A 14,612-nucleotide genomic window follows, 5' to 3' on the forward strand; every position below is an offset into this window, starting at 1 on the left:
ATTCTTCATAGAAAAGATGGTAGTGATAGCAGGCTTGCCTACTTTCAAATGCTAAAAGCAGACAAACGTGGCCAATGGTCAGGGACGAGAAGTTGGTCCAACAAGTTTTTTGGGTGGGATGGAGGGCACAGCTTCCTCCCTCTCCAATCTATACTTTCTAAATGCTTGTCTCTGTTCGGTATTAGGACTGTCAATCAACTGAAGTTTTTTTAGTTGCACAGCCATTTGAAACATTTAATTGAACCATTAAAGAAATGTGCATTTCACCAAAACCTGGTTTCTTTACTTATTTTTAGGAATTAGAAAAACTGTGAGCGAACTTACAATTTCATGGTAAAAGCTAGCACTCATTGTTAGATGGAAAGATTGTCAATATTTTTCTTTTTCATTCCCACCAGAACCAAAACACAACTACAAGTTTGCCCTTAACTCTCAACCTCAACAATTAAAATGCCCCCACCAATTAATCTATAGAAAGCCAGTGTGGTGTAGTGGTTAAGGTATTGGACTATGACCTGGGAGACCAGGGTTCAAATCCCCACACAGCCATGAAGCTCACTGGGTGACCTTGGACCAGTCACTGCCTCTCAGCCTCAGAGGAAGGCAATGGTAAAACTACCTCTGAATACTGCTTACCATGAAAACTCTATTCATAGGGTCACCATAAGTTGGAATTGACTTGAAGGCAGTCCATTTCATTTTATCAGTTAATCTACAAAAGCTTTAGTTGATGAATATGCCTGTTAAGCCTAGACTCAGGCTACAGTCCGGTACCCATTTACCTGGGGTACTGGAGGGGGAATGCGGGAGTGATGATGTCATCTGCTGGAACACTGGGGTAACTGATGGACTCTCCTTGCCCTGGCAAGTAAATGAAGTGATAATGACTTTTTCAGATTCTTTTCTTTGATGAGGTTTCTACTTTGTTCTCACAGTTCAAATGTTAGCACATCTTTGTGGGCTTCTATGCATTTCTAATTAGAAACTTAAGGCCACATTTTGGCTGGCTGAAGATCATTTGGTAAAGCTGGGCAGTATTCAGCTGCCCTGTTCTCTCAGCACAAGGATTTCTGCTTCCACAATGGGACTTCCCCCCTCTCCCTCCTCTGTGCATATCCAATGCCCTCTGCATATCTACTCCAGAGGGTTGGGGAAAACCCACAGCTTGCCCAGTCAAAAGTAAGCATCACTGAGTTCAATGAAGCTTACTCTCAGTGAGCCAGTATGGTGTAGTGGTTAAGGTGTTGGAGTATGACCTGGGAGACCAGGGTTCGAATCCCCACATAGCCATGAAACTCACTGGGTGACCTTGGGCCAGTCACTGCCTCTCAGCCTCATGAAATCCCTATTCATAGGGTCGCCATAAGTCGGAATCGACTTGTAGGCAGTACATTTACATTTTTTTACTCTCAGGAGGTTATACAGGGTGACTGCAGTCATGCTACAAATCAATCTATTCTTTATAGCACCTCAGGACTCCTTCTGGAAAGCCTGGCCATTCTTCCTTTACTACTAATATTTCTTTACACAGCTGCTTGTGTTTTGGATACTCCTGGGGGGGGGGGGCAGCTATGAAAGAACTAGAAAAGGTCCTCAAATGCAAAGATGTATCACTGAACACCAAAGTGAGGATCATTCAGACCATGGTATTCCCAATCTCTATGTATGGATGTGAAAGTTGGACAGTGAAAAAAGTGGATAAGAGAAAAATCAATTCATTGGAAATGTGGTGTTGGAGGAGAGCTTTGCGCATACCATGGACCATGAAAAAAACAAATAATTGGATGTTAGAACAAATTAAACCAGAACTATCACTAGAAGCTAAAATGATGAAACTGAGGTTACTTTGGACACATTGTGAGAAGACATGATTCACTAGAAAAGACAATGATGCTGGGAAAAACAGAAGGGAGTAGAAAAAGAGGAAGACCAAACAAAAGATGGATTGATTCCATAAAGGACGCCACAGACGTGAACTTACAAAATCTGAACAGGGTGGTTCATGACAGATGCTCTTGGAGGTCACTGATTCATAGGGTCACCATAAGTCATAACCGACTTGAAGGCACACACACACACAGGAGGTGAAACTATGGGCGAGGTTTGGAGAGCATAGCTATGGGGGATTTTTAGGTGAACTTGCATTTTAAAATTTGCCATAAGCTGCACTGAACTCAGTTGGACATTGTGTAAACTTGCATAGGGTTGCACTGTCTTTCAGTATGTAAGCTTCTGTATACTTTTCTGGATTCAGACATTTATGCCGTATATCGTATGCTCTCTTTCTCCTATCTTACACTTGTCTCTGTGTGTGTGTGTATGTGTGTGTGTGCATTTTCCTCCCTTGCAGTAAAATAGAAGATCCCCGCAGAGAATATTTAAATACTCTTCCCCGCTGCTCCTAAGAAGAATGGCGTGATTATGTAGTAACAATTCCTTTTCCTTTCATAGATCCTGGGTTGCACAGGCAACAATTTTTCCTACACAGACCATCAAATGTGGTAGTTGTCGAGGGGAAAGATGCTGTGCTGGAATGTTGTGTTTCCGGCTATCCAGCCCCAATGTTTACGTGGATGCGAGGAGATGAAACAATCCCATTCAGGTATTTTGTTTCTGGGTTTACAATGATACATTGGGGCAGTTTGTCCCATGTGAGAGTGCCATTGCTGAAAAGAGAGAAAATCATAAGACAGGCTCTCTGTTTGGGATGGGGAGAAATTCGATTCAGCTCACATTTAAAGGCAAACCTACTTAATTCACACTTTCCAAAACAATGTAAGAATTGAAATGCAGCCATCCTTCAAAATTTCAAATTTTTTTGACACAGTTCTCCAGCCAAGTAATGTGTACAAAAATGCACATAGTAAAGTGTGTGTAAAAATGCATATATAGGTAAAAATAACATACAGTAGGGCCCCTCTTCTCGCTACAGCTGATCTTCTCCTCTTCTGGCACGATCAGACTCTCGCTCGAGCTGATCGCGCCCGAGGAGGGGAAGATCAGCTGTAGTGCGCTACAGCTGATCTTCTCCTCCTCGGGTGCGATCAGTGAGTTAGGTTCCAGACCCCTGTGCTACAGCTGATCCGCTTTTCAGCGGTTTTTGCTTTTCGGCAGGGGTCTGGAACCTAACCTGCCATATGAGTGGGGCCCTACTGTACAGAAATGCATTATATTAAGGATAACTTATTTGCAAAATTGTGTCTTTAAGGCAAACATACATACAAAAGTGTGTAGGAGAAATTCACACTAAAATGCTGATGAACTTTCATGGGGACTTTTAAAAAATCACCATGATATTGTAGAGGGCTGAACTTAAGATTGGAGAAATAAGAAATGAAGGGAAACCAAAAGTGACAGGTTCACCCATCTCTACTATCTATACACACACACTTTCACAAACTCCTCTACTTGACTTTGCCATACAAGCTAGTCATTCTCTAAGCATGAGTAGCCTGAGAACAAGGCCTGGGGGGTGGGAGAGAAAGTCCACTGAATCCCTACACATAGGAATGAATGCCCAGCCCTCTCATTGAGTGTGATGACCAAATATTTTATGACACACTTGCCATTGCTTGTGCCCAGCTAAGGATACTTCTGTAATTCTGTCCCTCTGAATTTCCCCCTAGACTATGTTATTCTGAATTACCTGGTCCTGGAGAAGTTTTGATGCATTATTTATTTGTCATTATGATGTGTTAGATTTCTGACTTTATAAAGACACTGTGCATGCTCAGTCTACTCTTCTTTCAACTTTTTGATCTGTTCATTCATTCATGCACATCATTATAAACCCCCAAAAATAGTTTGTACACATGGGATCCCTTCAGAAGAAGGGAGAAATGTTTAAGGAGAGCTAATGGAAGGCACAGACAGTTGAAATTTGGGACCGAGGAACAATCTACCCTACACATATTCCAAGTGGTCTCACTGGATCAGATCAATGGTCCACTTCAGAATCCATTATGATCCCTTCCAGAATCCAGCAGATTCTATTATGAGGTGGTCTGGTGGTTGTATACTGCCTCCATCACCCCCTTTTTCCTTTAAAACTTCTAAATAATGTATTCAGACAACCACAGCCTGAGCCACTAGTGCACTGGGTTCCAAGCCACTGTGTGATTTGATGCACATAGATCATGTCCCTCTGGGAGCAATAGAACTTGATGATGATTTGCCATTCCCATGGGGAATTGTATGAGGCAAAAACTGGCTCCCCCCATTGTTTATTTAGGCCCACCCCTTCTGAACTGTGATGGACTGGATTTTTATGAGTCTATCCATGTGTAGTTGCAAGAAGAGCACAAGTTACAAAATTAATATTGCTGATGTAAAAAATAAAAAAAAATCAGAAACCAAGTGAAATAGATAGCAGGGCAGAGGAAACCTACTGGAGAAAGACAAAATTGAGAGCATGGGGAAGAAAGAGAGGTCTCACCAGAAGTCCTTTACCATATGTGCAGCTGTATATGTTCAACTTTATTGGAATGCCCTACCATGTGCATAGCATGGAACTTTTAAAGCTCTAAATGGTTTGGTCCCATTTACCTAGAGGATAGTCTCCTCTCCTGTCTGCTCATAAATGGGGAAGTTCTCTGCATCCTGACTATGGCTAAATAACAGGTCTGGCTCCAAGTTTGTAGGAGCCTTGGGCAAAGTGCCCTGCGGGTGGGTTTTCTCCTTTATCTGTGGTCCTCTGATCAGTGCGGGGTGTCTGGCTCTGGCTTCCATTTAAATTTCTCACAGCGCACATGTGACAGGTGATATGTGGTGCTGTAAAGCAATTAGCCAGCAGCTGCCTATGCAGGGGCTTGGTTATAAAGCAGATAAGCAAGGAACAGGGTTAAGGGATCTCGGTGCATGTACCAGGTCATCTTCCAAAAGGCAAAGTCAGTGAACAAAGCAAGGTCCAATATTCTAACAAAGGTAATCTGAGTTTCAAGGCATGCCTGGCGAGGGGCTGATGCTGGTATCTTGACATTGCTTCCAAAAAAGGACAAAAGGCATCTCACTGCCTTTTAAGCTCCTCTCCCTGGTTCAGGTGCTAGCAATCAGCCCTCTGATTCAGGAGCTTGTAGCCTTAAATGGCAAGAACACCTGCATTATTGTGTTGCTCACAGGTATTTTTGCTCTGCAGGGAGTGGAGAAGCCTCCTGTTCATTCCTTGAGTCTGGCTGAGGGGCCCCTGCTGTATCCTGAACATCTTCCAGTAGGGTGGGGTCTGCAGCTGCTTCTGGGGTTGGTCTGCTTGTTCTCTGTCCTGGGTCTGCTTTGCCAATTCCCTGCTCCTCATCCTCCTCTGAGGATTCATGTGATGGAGGCATGACAACTAAAACCCAGAGTGGATTCACTGTTCAATTGACATCAGAGCCACTAGTCTCCACTATGCCAGGTGCCAGCCCTGCATCAGAGCTTGGAAAAGTTACTTTTTTGAACTACAACTCCCATCAGGCCAATCCAGTGGCCATGCTGGCTGAGGCTGATGGGAGTTGTAGTTCAAAAAAGTAACTTTTCCAAGCTCTGCCCCCTGCTATGCAAGACTGGCCTGGGTGGTTGTCTATGTCTTCACCCAAACTATGGTGTTCTCTTCCATAGGAGGCCAGTCTTTCCCTGTCTTCCAGCATCTTTTAAAGATTTTATTTATTCATGTAGACAATCGTTAATTTTCCTGTTTTGATTTTTTTTTTTTTTAAAAAAGAAGGGCTGATCCTACTGTTTTATCTACTGAAGGTGTTTCTCTTTTATTGGTTATTATTGGTAATTCATGCTTGTGATATTGTACTACTTGTTTTTTAAATTGATGTGAGCTATCCCAACCAGTGGAGGCAGTGGGATATAAATCTTCTAAAATTAATAAAACCATGGAGAGGCTGACTGGATCCTAACCATTCCCTTATTTTAAACAAAGTTTTCTTGCTAATATTCCAGGTCCAAAAAGTATTCATTATTGGCTGGCAGTAACTTGCTGATATCTAATGCAACAGATGATGATTCTGGGACGTATACTTGCGTGGTCACCTACAAGGATGAGAACAGCAGTGCCTCAGCCGAGCTATCTGTACTGGGTGAGTGCAGAAACTTCTGTATCTCATGTAGAGTCCACTGCTGTCTGAAGAAGGATTCACTGTGATTTCAGATGGATATTTATTGTGGGAATTGGTGCTCCTCATGCATGCAAGTTTTACAGTGTCTACACAATGTCATTGGCATCAAAATGCCAATCCATATTCCTCCCCAAAAAATTAATGTGAATTTACTCTTTAAGGGAGAAATCTAAAGGAAAAAAAGAACCCTTTTGCAGTACCACACTGATCCATTTGCAAATTAAGGCCCTGTCTGGAATGCCCTTAATTCCCTTTGTTATCATTGGGTTTTCTTTGTGAATCTCAGTCCAGCTGAGCAACATCTTGACATGTGTACAACACCATAAAAAACAACAACACACAATTTGTTTATTCTCAAATTAAATTCCTGTCATTGTCTTGATAGCTGATAGTGGTTTGGTGATTCTTACAGTTCTTTCTATGTGTGAAATGATTTGCTTGTGTTTGGTTTTCCCTTCTATGAATTTGTTGAGTTGTTCAGGATTTTAATGTTGAATTTTACTGTATTTGTTTATTGCCAAGAGATTTTTGTGGGAATTTGGGAAACCATAAAGAATTGTGGTAACTGGCTGATAGATAACTCAGAAGATGTGGACATTGCTTGATAATTGGCTTGTGGAAAGTTATTCTACAAAAGCGTATTACCTGCCAGATGTTGTTCTTGCTTTGGACTACCAGATTACAATAATTTTTGCTGGAATAATGTTCTCCTACCACCCCCAATTTAAAAATGAAGCTCAGATTTAAACCTGGAAGAATGTGTGCAAGAACCCCCACCTCATTTTTTTGAGACAAGGATGAGTTTTCTAGCATACCTTTCATTAAGTTCATTAAGGATGGGAGTTTCAAAATAAAAGCCACTACGTGTTAATGTGGCACTTAGTGGGATACATACTTTGTGCCACATAGTCCCTTCATTTGTTGCTATTCACGTGGTTTAACAGCTTGCCACTTTTGTTTTGCAGACGTGCAAAACATGCATTTCCACAAACATTTAATATCTGCAAGTACGCAGCTTTTTCTTCTGAAACCAAACATCTCAAGTATTCATTCAGTCCCACATCATCATCCACATGTATTCTTAATAATGTGCATCTGCCTTCACCTTAGCTGCCCACACAAAGACTTTGTGCATAGATTTCTTAGTGGATCTGGATGCAAATACTTGCCTTGGTAAGGAGGAATAGCATTTACTGATTTCTTCTATGGGTCCATAACCAGATGTCATGCATAACATGGTTGCGATGTTGCGTTTTGATGCCAGGGCTCATCACATAGAAATAACAGTACTTGAGAAAGGATTGAAATCACTGTTGTTTTCCGTACCACTTTGCTGCTGCTTTATTCCCAGTACAAAATGTTCTTTCTTACTGCAAATGACTCATTAGCCGGTAAGTGAGTTACTTGACAGAGATGTGAAGGGAGGGGAATATGTCTTGAATCTTGGATCAAAGACTAGAGTTCGCCAGCGTGTCAGTTTTTCATGGAATTGAAATTGTACAAACATTTCATTTGGGGAGGTGGGCTTTTTTGATTACTGAAAAAAATCTGAGTTATCTTTAGGTTATTACACAAGATTTAAGGAACCACGTAGATACTTGCTCAAACAGGAGCACAATATCACTGTAATGCTTATTTTGCATTTGGGCTTTAAAATGTATGCATAAAAATGCTTCCGCTAGCTAACAGAACCCTTATTTTGATTAGAAGAGATTTGATGTGTGCATAACAATATCCTTTTATTAAGCAAAAATGCAATGCTATAGAAATTATGCATGATGAAGGCTTTGAACTCTGCAGCTTCTGGTGCATTAATGTTTCATTGGCTTCAATGATTTCATGATTGACAAAAGTACTTCTTCAAAAGGAAAGGAAAGGAAAGAAAATTGTTTTGCAAAACATTGTTTTCCTTGCAAGCAAGTCCACGTTGGAATTAATATTGGAATGTGCATGTTGTTTTATGTTTGTGGAGAGGAATTTTTGTTCAGTGTAGCGCTCAGACCCAGATCCAGAGCCACATGTGTTAAGCTAGGTTGAAATGACTGGGGCTGTGAAAGTCCTTAAGGTCCCTGTGAGTGGGACCTTATCAGCTGCTTATCATGGGTGCCTGCTAGGGTAGCCATGTGTCTTACTTTATATGAGAAGAAAAAGGGCTGTAGCTTTGTGTAACTTTAAAGTCGACAATGAGGACATTGAACTTGCCAAGGATAATCAATACCTCGGCACAGGCATTATTTTATTTTAACCAACATGGAGACAATAGTTAATAAATTAGAAGAAGGTTAGGACTGGGCAGGGCAGCTGTGAGAGAACTAGAAAAGGTCCTCAAATGCTAAGATGTATCACTGAACACTAAAGTCAGGATCACTCAGACCATGGTATTCCCGATCTCTATGTATAGATGTGAAAGTTGGACAGTGAAAAAAGTGAATAAGAAAGAAATCAACTCATTTGAAATGTGGTGTTGGAGGAGAGCTTTGCGAATACCATGGACTGCGAAAAAGACAAATAATTGGATGTCAGAACAAATTAAACTGTCATGAGAAGCTAAAATGATGAAACTGAGATTATCATACTTTGGACACATAATAAGAAGACCTGATTCACTAGAAAAGACCATAATGCTGGGAAAAACAGCAGGGAGTAGAAAAAGAGGAAGGCCAAACTAGAGATGGATTGATTCCATAAAGGAAGCCACAGACCTGAACTTACAAGATCTGAACAGGGTGGTTCACGACAGATGCGATTGGAGGTCGTTGATTCATAGGGTCACCATAAGTTGTAATTGACTTGAAGGCATATAACAACTACAAAAGCTTTAGTAGTACAGCATTTGTTTTGCATGTAGAAGGTCTCAGGTCCAACCTCTGGCATCCCCAGGTAGGGCTGGGAAAGATTCCCTCCCTGAAACCCTGGAGAGATGCTGCCAGTCAGTGTAGGCAATGCTGAACTTGATGGACTAATGGTCAGACTTTGTATAAAGCAACTTCCTTTGTTCCTCTCAGAACAATCTTCTATCTGAACAGCTGTCAGAGGACAGACCTCTGACTGAAGAGAGAATTGAAAATGAGTAGTGTTGTAAATTATTGTTATTAAAATGTAAAAAGAAAGGAAAAGAAAATACTTTTCTTTCTGTTCTTTCATTTTTTTTCAATACCAGAATGCTAAACCCCAATGTTAAAAATAGTATGCACACAAATATCTGGATGTGGAAAGATTATTGCATATTACGTCTTGGACTCATGGCTGAGGACCAGTTTGATATATGTGACTATTACAGAAGAAAGACCTCTCTGTCCTTTTGTTTCATTCTGCCAAGACAATGTTAATATTCATTAAATTGAAAATGTACAGTCATTAAGGAATGAAAACAGTTGTTATATATCAGTTAAAGTATCCAAGACATCTTTTCATTCCAGAAACAAGTGGCAATATTTGAGTGTCTATAAACAAAATAACACACATTGTTTTCTCATTGCTCTGCTACTTAGCAACTGTGCAACGCTGACAAAGATAGTTCCTTTGAGAAAAAAGCTCCTGATTGACTAACTAATATCAGGGGTGTCACTAGGGCAGTGCGGCAGGTGTGGGCTGCACCGGGCGACACCACAAAATGGGGGTGACACCCAGAGCCACCCCCCCATGGCACCGCCGTGAAGCGGGGCAGGCAGGCAGAGAGCTGCTCTGCCCGCGCTAACATGTGGAAGGCCGCGGCGGTGTGCGGGGGAAGAGAGGAAGCCCGCACAGCCGTGGAAGGTGCGGGGGAAGAGCAGGAAGCTAACAGGGCATCTTCCCCTGCACCTCCCTCCCTTGGCCGGAGAAATAGGGCACTGCAGAGCCGCAGCCGTCTATTACCTCCCCGCAGCCTCTTGCCATGGATATCTTACCCTGGGATCCACACATACACGGTGTTACCCCTCCCCTGCAATTCCCACGCCAGCAGCCAGATCTTCCTCCCCGGAACAGCACCACCCCGCCCTCTTCCTCCTCCTCCTTCTGTCCCAAGGAAATGGCTGTACCCACAGCCAGATTCACGCAGGACAGCGCCTTCGAGGTGCCTTGCAGTCCTTGCCACCGCACCGCTGCCGCTGCAACTACTCCCACATCGAGTGCTGCAATCAAGCCGAGCGAGTGGCTTTCTCTGGCTCTCTGCCCCTGCCCTGCACACCCAAATCCCGCAAACTTCTGCACGAGAGCAGAAGCGAGCAGCTCTTCACCCTGCTACTCGGCCTCGCCATCGCTCTCCGACCAGCCAAGATATGGAGGGGGGAGGGAGAGAAAGCCTTTCTCCTTCCTGCCGCCACCGTCCAGATCCCCAGCTGACTAGATCCACTGGTGATCCTTCAGGACACTTGGCTTTTGCCAAGGTGACAAATTCATTAGTACTGACATAAAATGATGGTGGATAGGCTGATGATGGGGGCTGAGGATACAGTCTTTAGTACTCTAATGGCTGATTAGCATCACTTGGAAGTGAACCTGATCAAATCTATGAGGTGTGGCTCTTTTATATATGTTCTGTACATTTAAAAACAGTTTAAATAACACTAAAGTCCATATGAATTCTTGAAAGGGGTGACTGACTTCATTCCTTCCATTTCTTTGCAATGTGACACTTTTAAAGTAGACCTGCTTTGGATCTAATGTATTTTTTTACACTCCTGGAAACAGGCATTTCCATTTTTGATACTGTTTAAGTGGTATTATTGCCATGGGTTTGATTTACACCTGTGTATTATTACTATTACTATTACTATTATTAATTAGATTTATATCCCACACCTTCCTCCAAAGGAGCCCAGGGCAACATGTATGACCAGTTGCTCTGAATTTCTCTGACAGATTGATAAACTGAATCCCCAAATCCTCCAGGAGATATTCTCACAGAGTTTGCTTGTGGATTGTTAATCAGAAGGGTGATTTTACCACTGACTTGTTGATGCTCAGCTAGACATCCTCACCCATTGCCAGGGGCGTCACTAGGGCGGTGCGGCAGGTGTGGGCCGCACCGGGTGACACCAACCCTAGTGATGCCACTGCCTAATATTAGGAAATAAGTATGCTTGCCATACTCATGGCACTCCATGGCTTGGAGGCAGTGACGGACTGGATGTGGGCCAATAAATTGAGGCTGAATCCTGAAAAGACAAAAGGTGTTATGTGTCCAGAGTTCACATGTCCAGGAGTTGGGAAGACGGCCTGTTCTGGAAGGCTCTTTCCTTGAAGGAGCAGATCCACAGCCTGGGGGTACTCATTGATCTAACACTGTTACTGAAGGCTCAGGTGGCTAGAAGTGCCTTTTTCCAGCTCTGGCTGGTTCACCAGATTCAGCCTCTTTGAGACAGAGAAGATTTGGCCACAATACTCCATATCTGGTAACTTCCAGACTGCGTTATTGCTATGTGCTCTAAGTGGGGCTGCCCTTGAAGGCAACTTGAAAACTTCAACTGGTCCAAAATGCAGCAGCCAGATTATTGGCGGGGGTCCCTTAAAAAATTCATATAATCCCTGTTTTAGAACACCTGCATAGGTTGCCAGTTCATTTCCAGGCCCAGTTCAAGGTGTTCACGTTAATGTTGAAAGCCCTAAATGACTTACGTCCCAAATATCTGAAAGACCACCTCCTTCCCTGCAGACCCTCTCGGGTGTTGAGATCAGCAGAGGGGGCCCTTTTAGTAGTTACGCCACCCTCAGAAGCTTGGGGAGGTTGGCCTGGGAGAGAGCATTCTCTGTGGGAGCCTCTAAACTGTGGAACTCTTTCCCCACTGAGGTGTGTCTGGCAACTTCCTTGTACAACTTTTGGCGAATGCTGAAGACACACCCCTTTACCCTGGCCTTCGACACTTGGGATGTATATCTTAGAACCCACCCTTTTTTCTGTTTCAATTATGTGTTTTGAAATTGTTGTAACCCGGAGACCTCTGGGTGAAGGGCAGGTAATTAATTCTTATTCTTATTATTGGCTTTTACCTCGACTCTTTAAATTTGAAACTGTGAACTTGAATTGAATTGAAACTTTATTTTTACCCCGCCCTTTTTCCAAACTGGAACTCAGGGCGGCTTACAAATAGAACTACATGTAGTTAAAAACATAGAAAAACATACCATTAAAATACAATTAAACTATGCACAACCTTAAAACCGTGAAAGGCACTTAAAAATCTAAAAACAATTTAAAATAATACAAATAATAATATAAAACAATAAAACAAGCCTTGTAAAGCCCAATCCTAAACACCTTCTATCTCAATAGCCTGTTGGAATAAAAAAGTCTTTACTTGCCGACGGAAGGATAGCAAGGAGGGGGCCATTCGTGCCTCCCTAGGAACGGAGTTCCAGAACCTAGGAGCAGCCACTGAAAAGGCCCTATCTCGCGTCCCCACCAATCGCACTTGCGAGGGTGTTGGGACTGAGAGAAGGGCCTCTCCTGAAGAACTCAGGGCCTGGGCAGGCTCATATAGGGATATACGGTCTGACAAATAGCCTGGACCTGGGCCATATAGGGCTTTATAGGTCAAAACCAGCACTTTGAATTGTGACCAGAAACAAACTGGCAGCCAGTGGAGCTGTTGTAACAAGGGAGTTGTGTGGTCCCTGTAACCAGCCCCTGTTAATACTCTGGCTGCAGCTCTTTGTACCAGTTTAAGTTTCCGAACAGTCTTCAAAGGCAGCCCCACGTAGAGAGTGTTACAGTAGTCTAAATGGGATGTAACTAAGGCATGCATCACCATAGTCAAATCCGGCATTTCCAGGAATGGGTGCAGCCAGTGCACTAGTCTTAACTGGGCAAAGGCACTCCTGGCCACGGCCGAGACCTGGGCCTCCAAGTTCAGAGCTGAGTCCAGGAGCACACCCAGACTGCGAACCTGTGTCTTCAGGGGGAGTGTAACCCCATCCAGCACAGGCTGAATCCCTATTCCCTGATCTGCCCTTTGACTGACCAAGAGCACCTCTGTCTTGTCTGGATTTAGTTTCAGTTTGCTTGCCCTCATCCAGTCCATCACTGATGCCAGGCACTGGTTCAGGACCAGGACAGCTTCCTTGACTTTAGGTGGAAAGGAGAAATAGAGTTGGATGTCATCCGCATACTGATGGCACCGAGCCCCAAACCCCCGGACAACCTCTCCCAGTGGTTTCATATAGATGTTAAATAACATGGGGGACAAAACTGAACCCTGAGGGACCCCATAGGTCAACGGCCAAGGAGTCGAACGGGAGTCCCCCAGCACCACCTTCTGAGTTCATCCCTCCAGAAAGGAATGGAGCCATCATAACACGGTGCCCCCAAGTCCCATCCCAGCAAGGGGGTCCAAAAGGATGCCATGGTCGATGGTATCGAAAGCCGCTGAGAGGTCCAATAGAACTAACAGGGACACACTCCCCCTGTCCAGCTCTCTGCGAAGGTCATCCACCAAGGTGACCAAAGCTGTCTCTGTCCTGTAACCAGGCCTGAAACCAGACTGAAATGGATCCAGATAATCCATTTCATCCAAGAATCTCTGGAGCTGGGCGGCCACCACACGTTCTATTACCTTGCCCAAAAATGGAATGTTGGAGACTGGCCGATAATTTCCCATTATAGAGGGATCCAGGGAGGACTTTTTCAACAAAGGCCGTACAACTGCGTCTTTTAGGCACGCTGGTATTCTGCCTTGTTGTAAAGAGGCATTAACCACTCCCCTCACCCACTCGGCCAGTCCCTCTCTGGCACTTTTGATGAACTTGCTTCTTGCAATTGATTTATCTGGTTCTTTTAGACCAGGAGTAGCAAATATGATGGCGTCTACAACTCCCATTATTCCTGACCATTGGCTATGGTGGCTGGAGCTGATGGGAGTTTTGCTCCAAAACATCTGGAGATCACAAGGTTAGAAAGATGTACTTTAGACCATCCTTTCCCCCCATTCCTCCAACAGCCATGATTATATTTGGGCCACATTCAGATCACAGATATAAAGCCCTATGATACCACTTTAAAAGTCATGGCTCCCCACAAAGAATATTGGTAACTATCATTTGTTAGGGGTGCTGAGAGTTTTTGAGGAAACCCCTATTCCCCTCACAGAGCTACAATTCTCAGAGTTCTCTGAGGAGAAGGATTACTGGAACTGGAACTCTATGAGGGGAAGAAGGGTCTCCTCCCAACTCCCTGTACTCGTTATAAACTACTGTTCCCATTAATCCATTGCATATTCATCACTCCCTTCCCACTGACAATCCCAATGCCTTAATAAACCCTGACCTTTTGAACCTACGGATCGTATCCAGAGAAGCCATCCTGCTTATGTGCAAGGATTTCTACTTGTGCAATGGTTCTGCTCCCTCCGTGCCACCCCAAATATGCCTGGAGGGTGGGGGGAGGAACCAGAACAGTTTTGTGGGGGGGTCTGTGTTGGGAGAGGAGGGAGGGGAAGTTCAATTACAAAATTGGAAGTCCTTGTGCAAATGGGACCATTTCATTGGAGATAACATTTATGCCTGCAGGCTTCTTGTCTTTCCATGAAGATGGAA

At 43.6% G+C, this 14,612-nt stretch overlaps 1 protein-coding gene across 4 annotated transcripts in view; it reads left to right on the plus strand.

Moving 5' to 3' along the window:
- Nucleotides 1-14,612, plus strand: part of DCC (DCC netrin 1 receptor) — an 882,319-nt gene that overhangs the window by 203,811 nt on the left and 663,896 nt on the right. For all 4 annotated transcript variants that reach the window (XM_061614640.1, XM_061614649.1, XM_061614658.1 and 1 more), the window contains 2 exons: nucleotides 2,452-2,602; nucleotides 5,926-6,062. In XM_061614640.1, the coding sequence (XP_061470624.1) occupies nucleotides 2,452-2,602; nucleotides 5,926-6,062 (288 nt within the window). The remainder of the gene's footprint in view (nucleotides 1-2,451; nucleotides 2,603-5,925; nucleotides 6,063-14,612) is intronic.

Source organism: Rhineura floridana, chromosome 1, assembly GCF_030035675.1.
Source record: "Rhineura floridana isolate rRhiFlo1 chromosome 1, rRhiFlo1.hap2, whole genome shotgun sequence".
In the NCBI taxonomy this organism is placed as follows: Eukaryota; Metazoa; Chordata; class Lepidosauria; order Squamata; family Rhineuridae; genus Rhineura; species Rhineura floridana.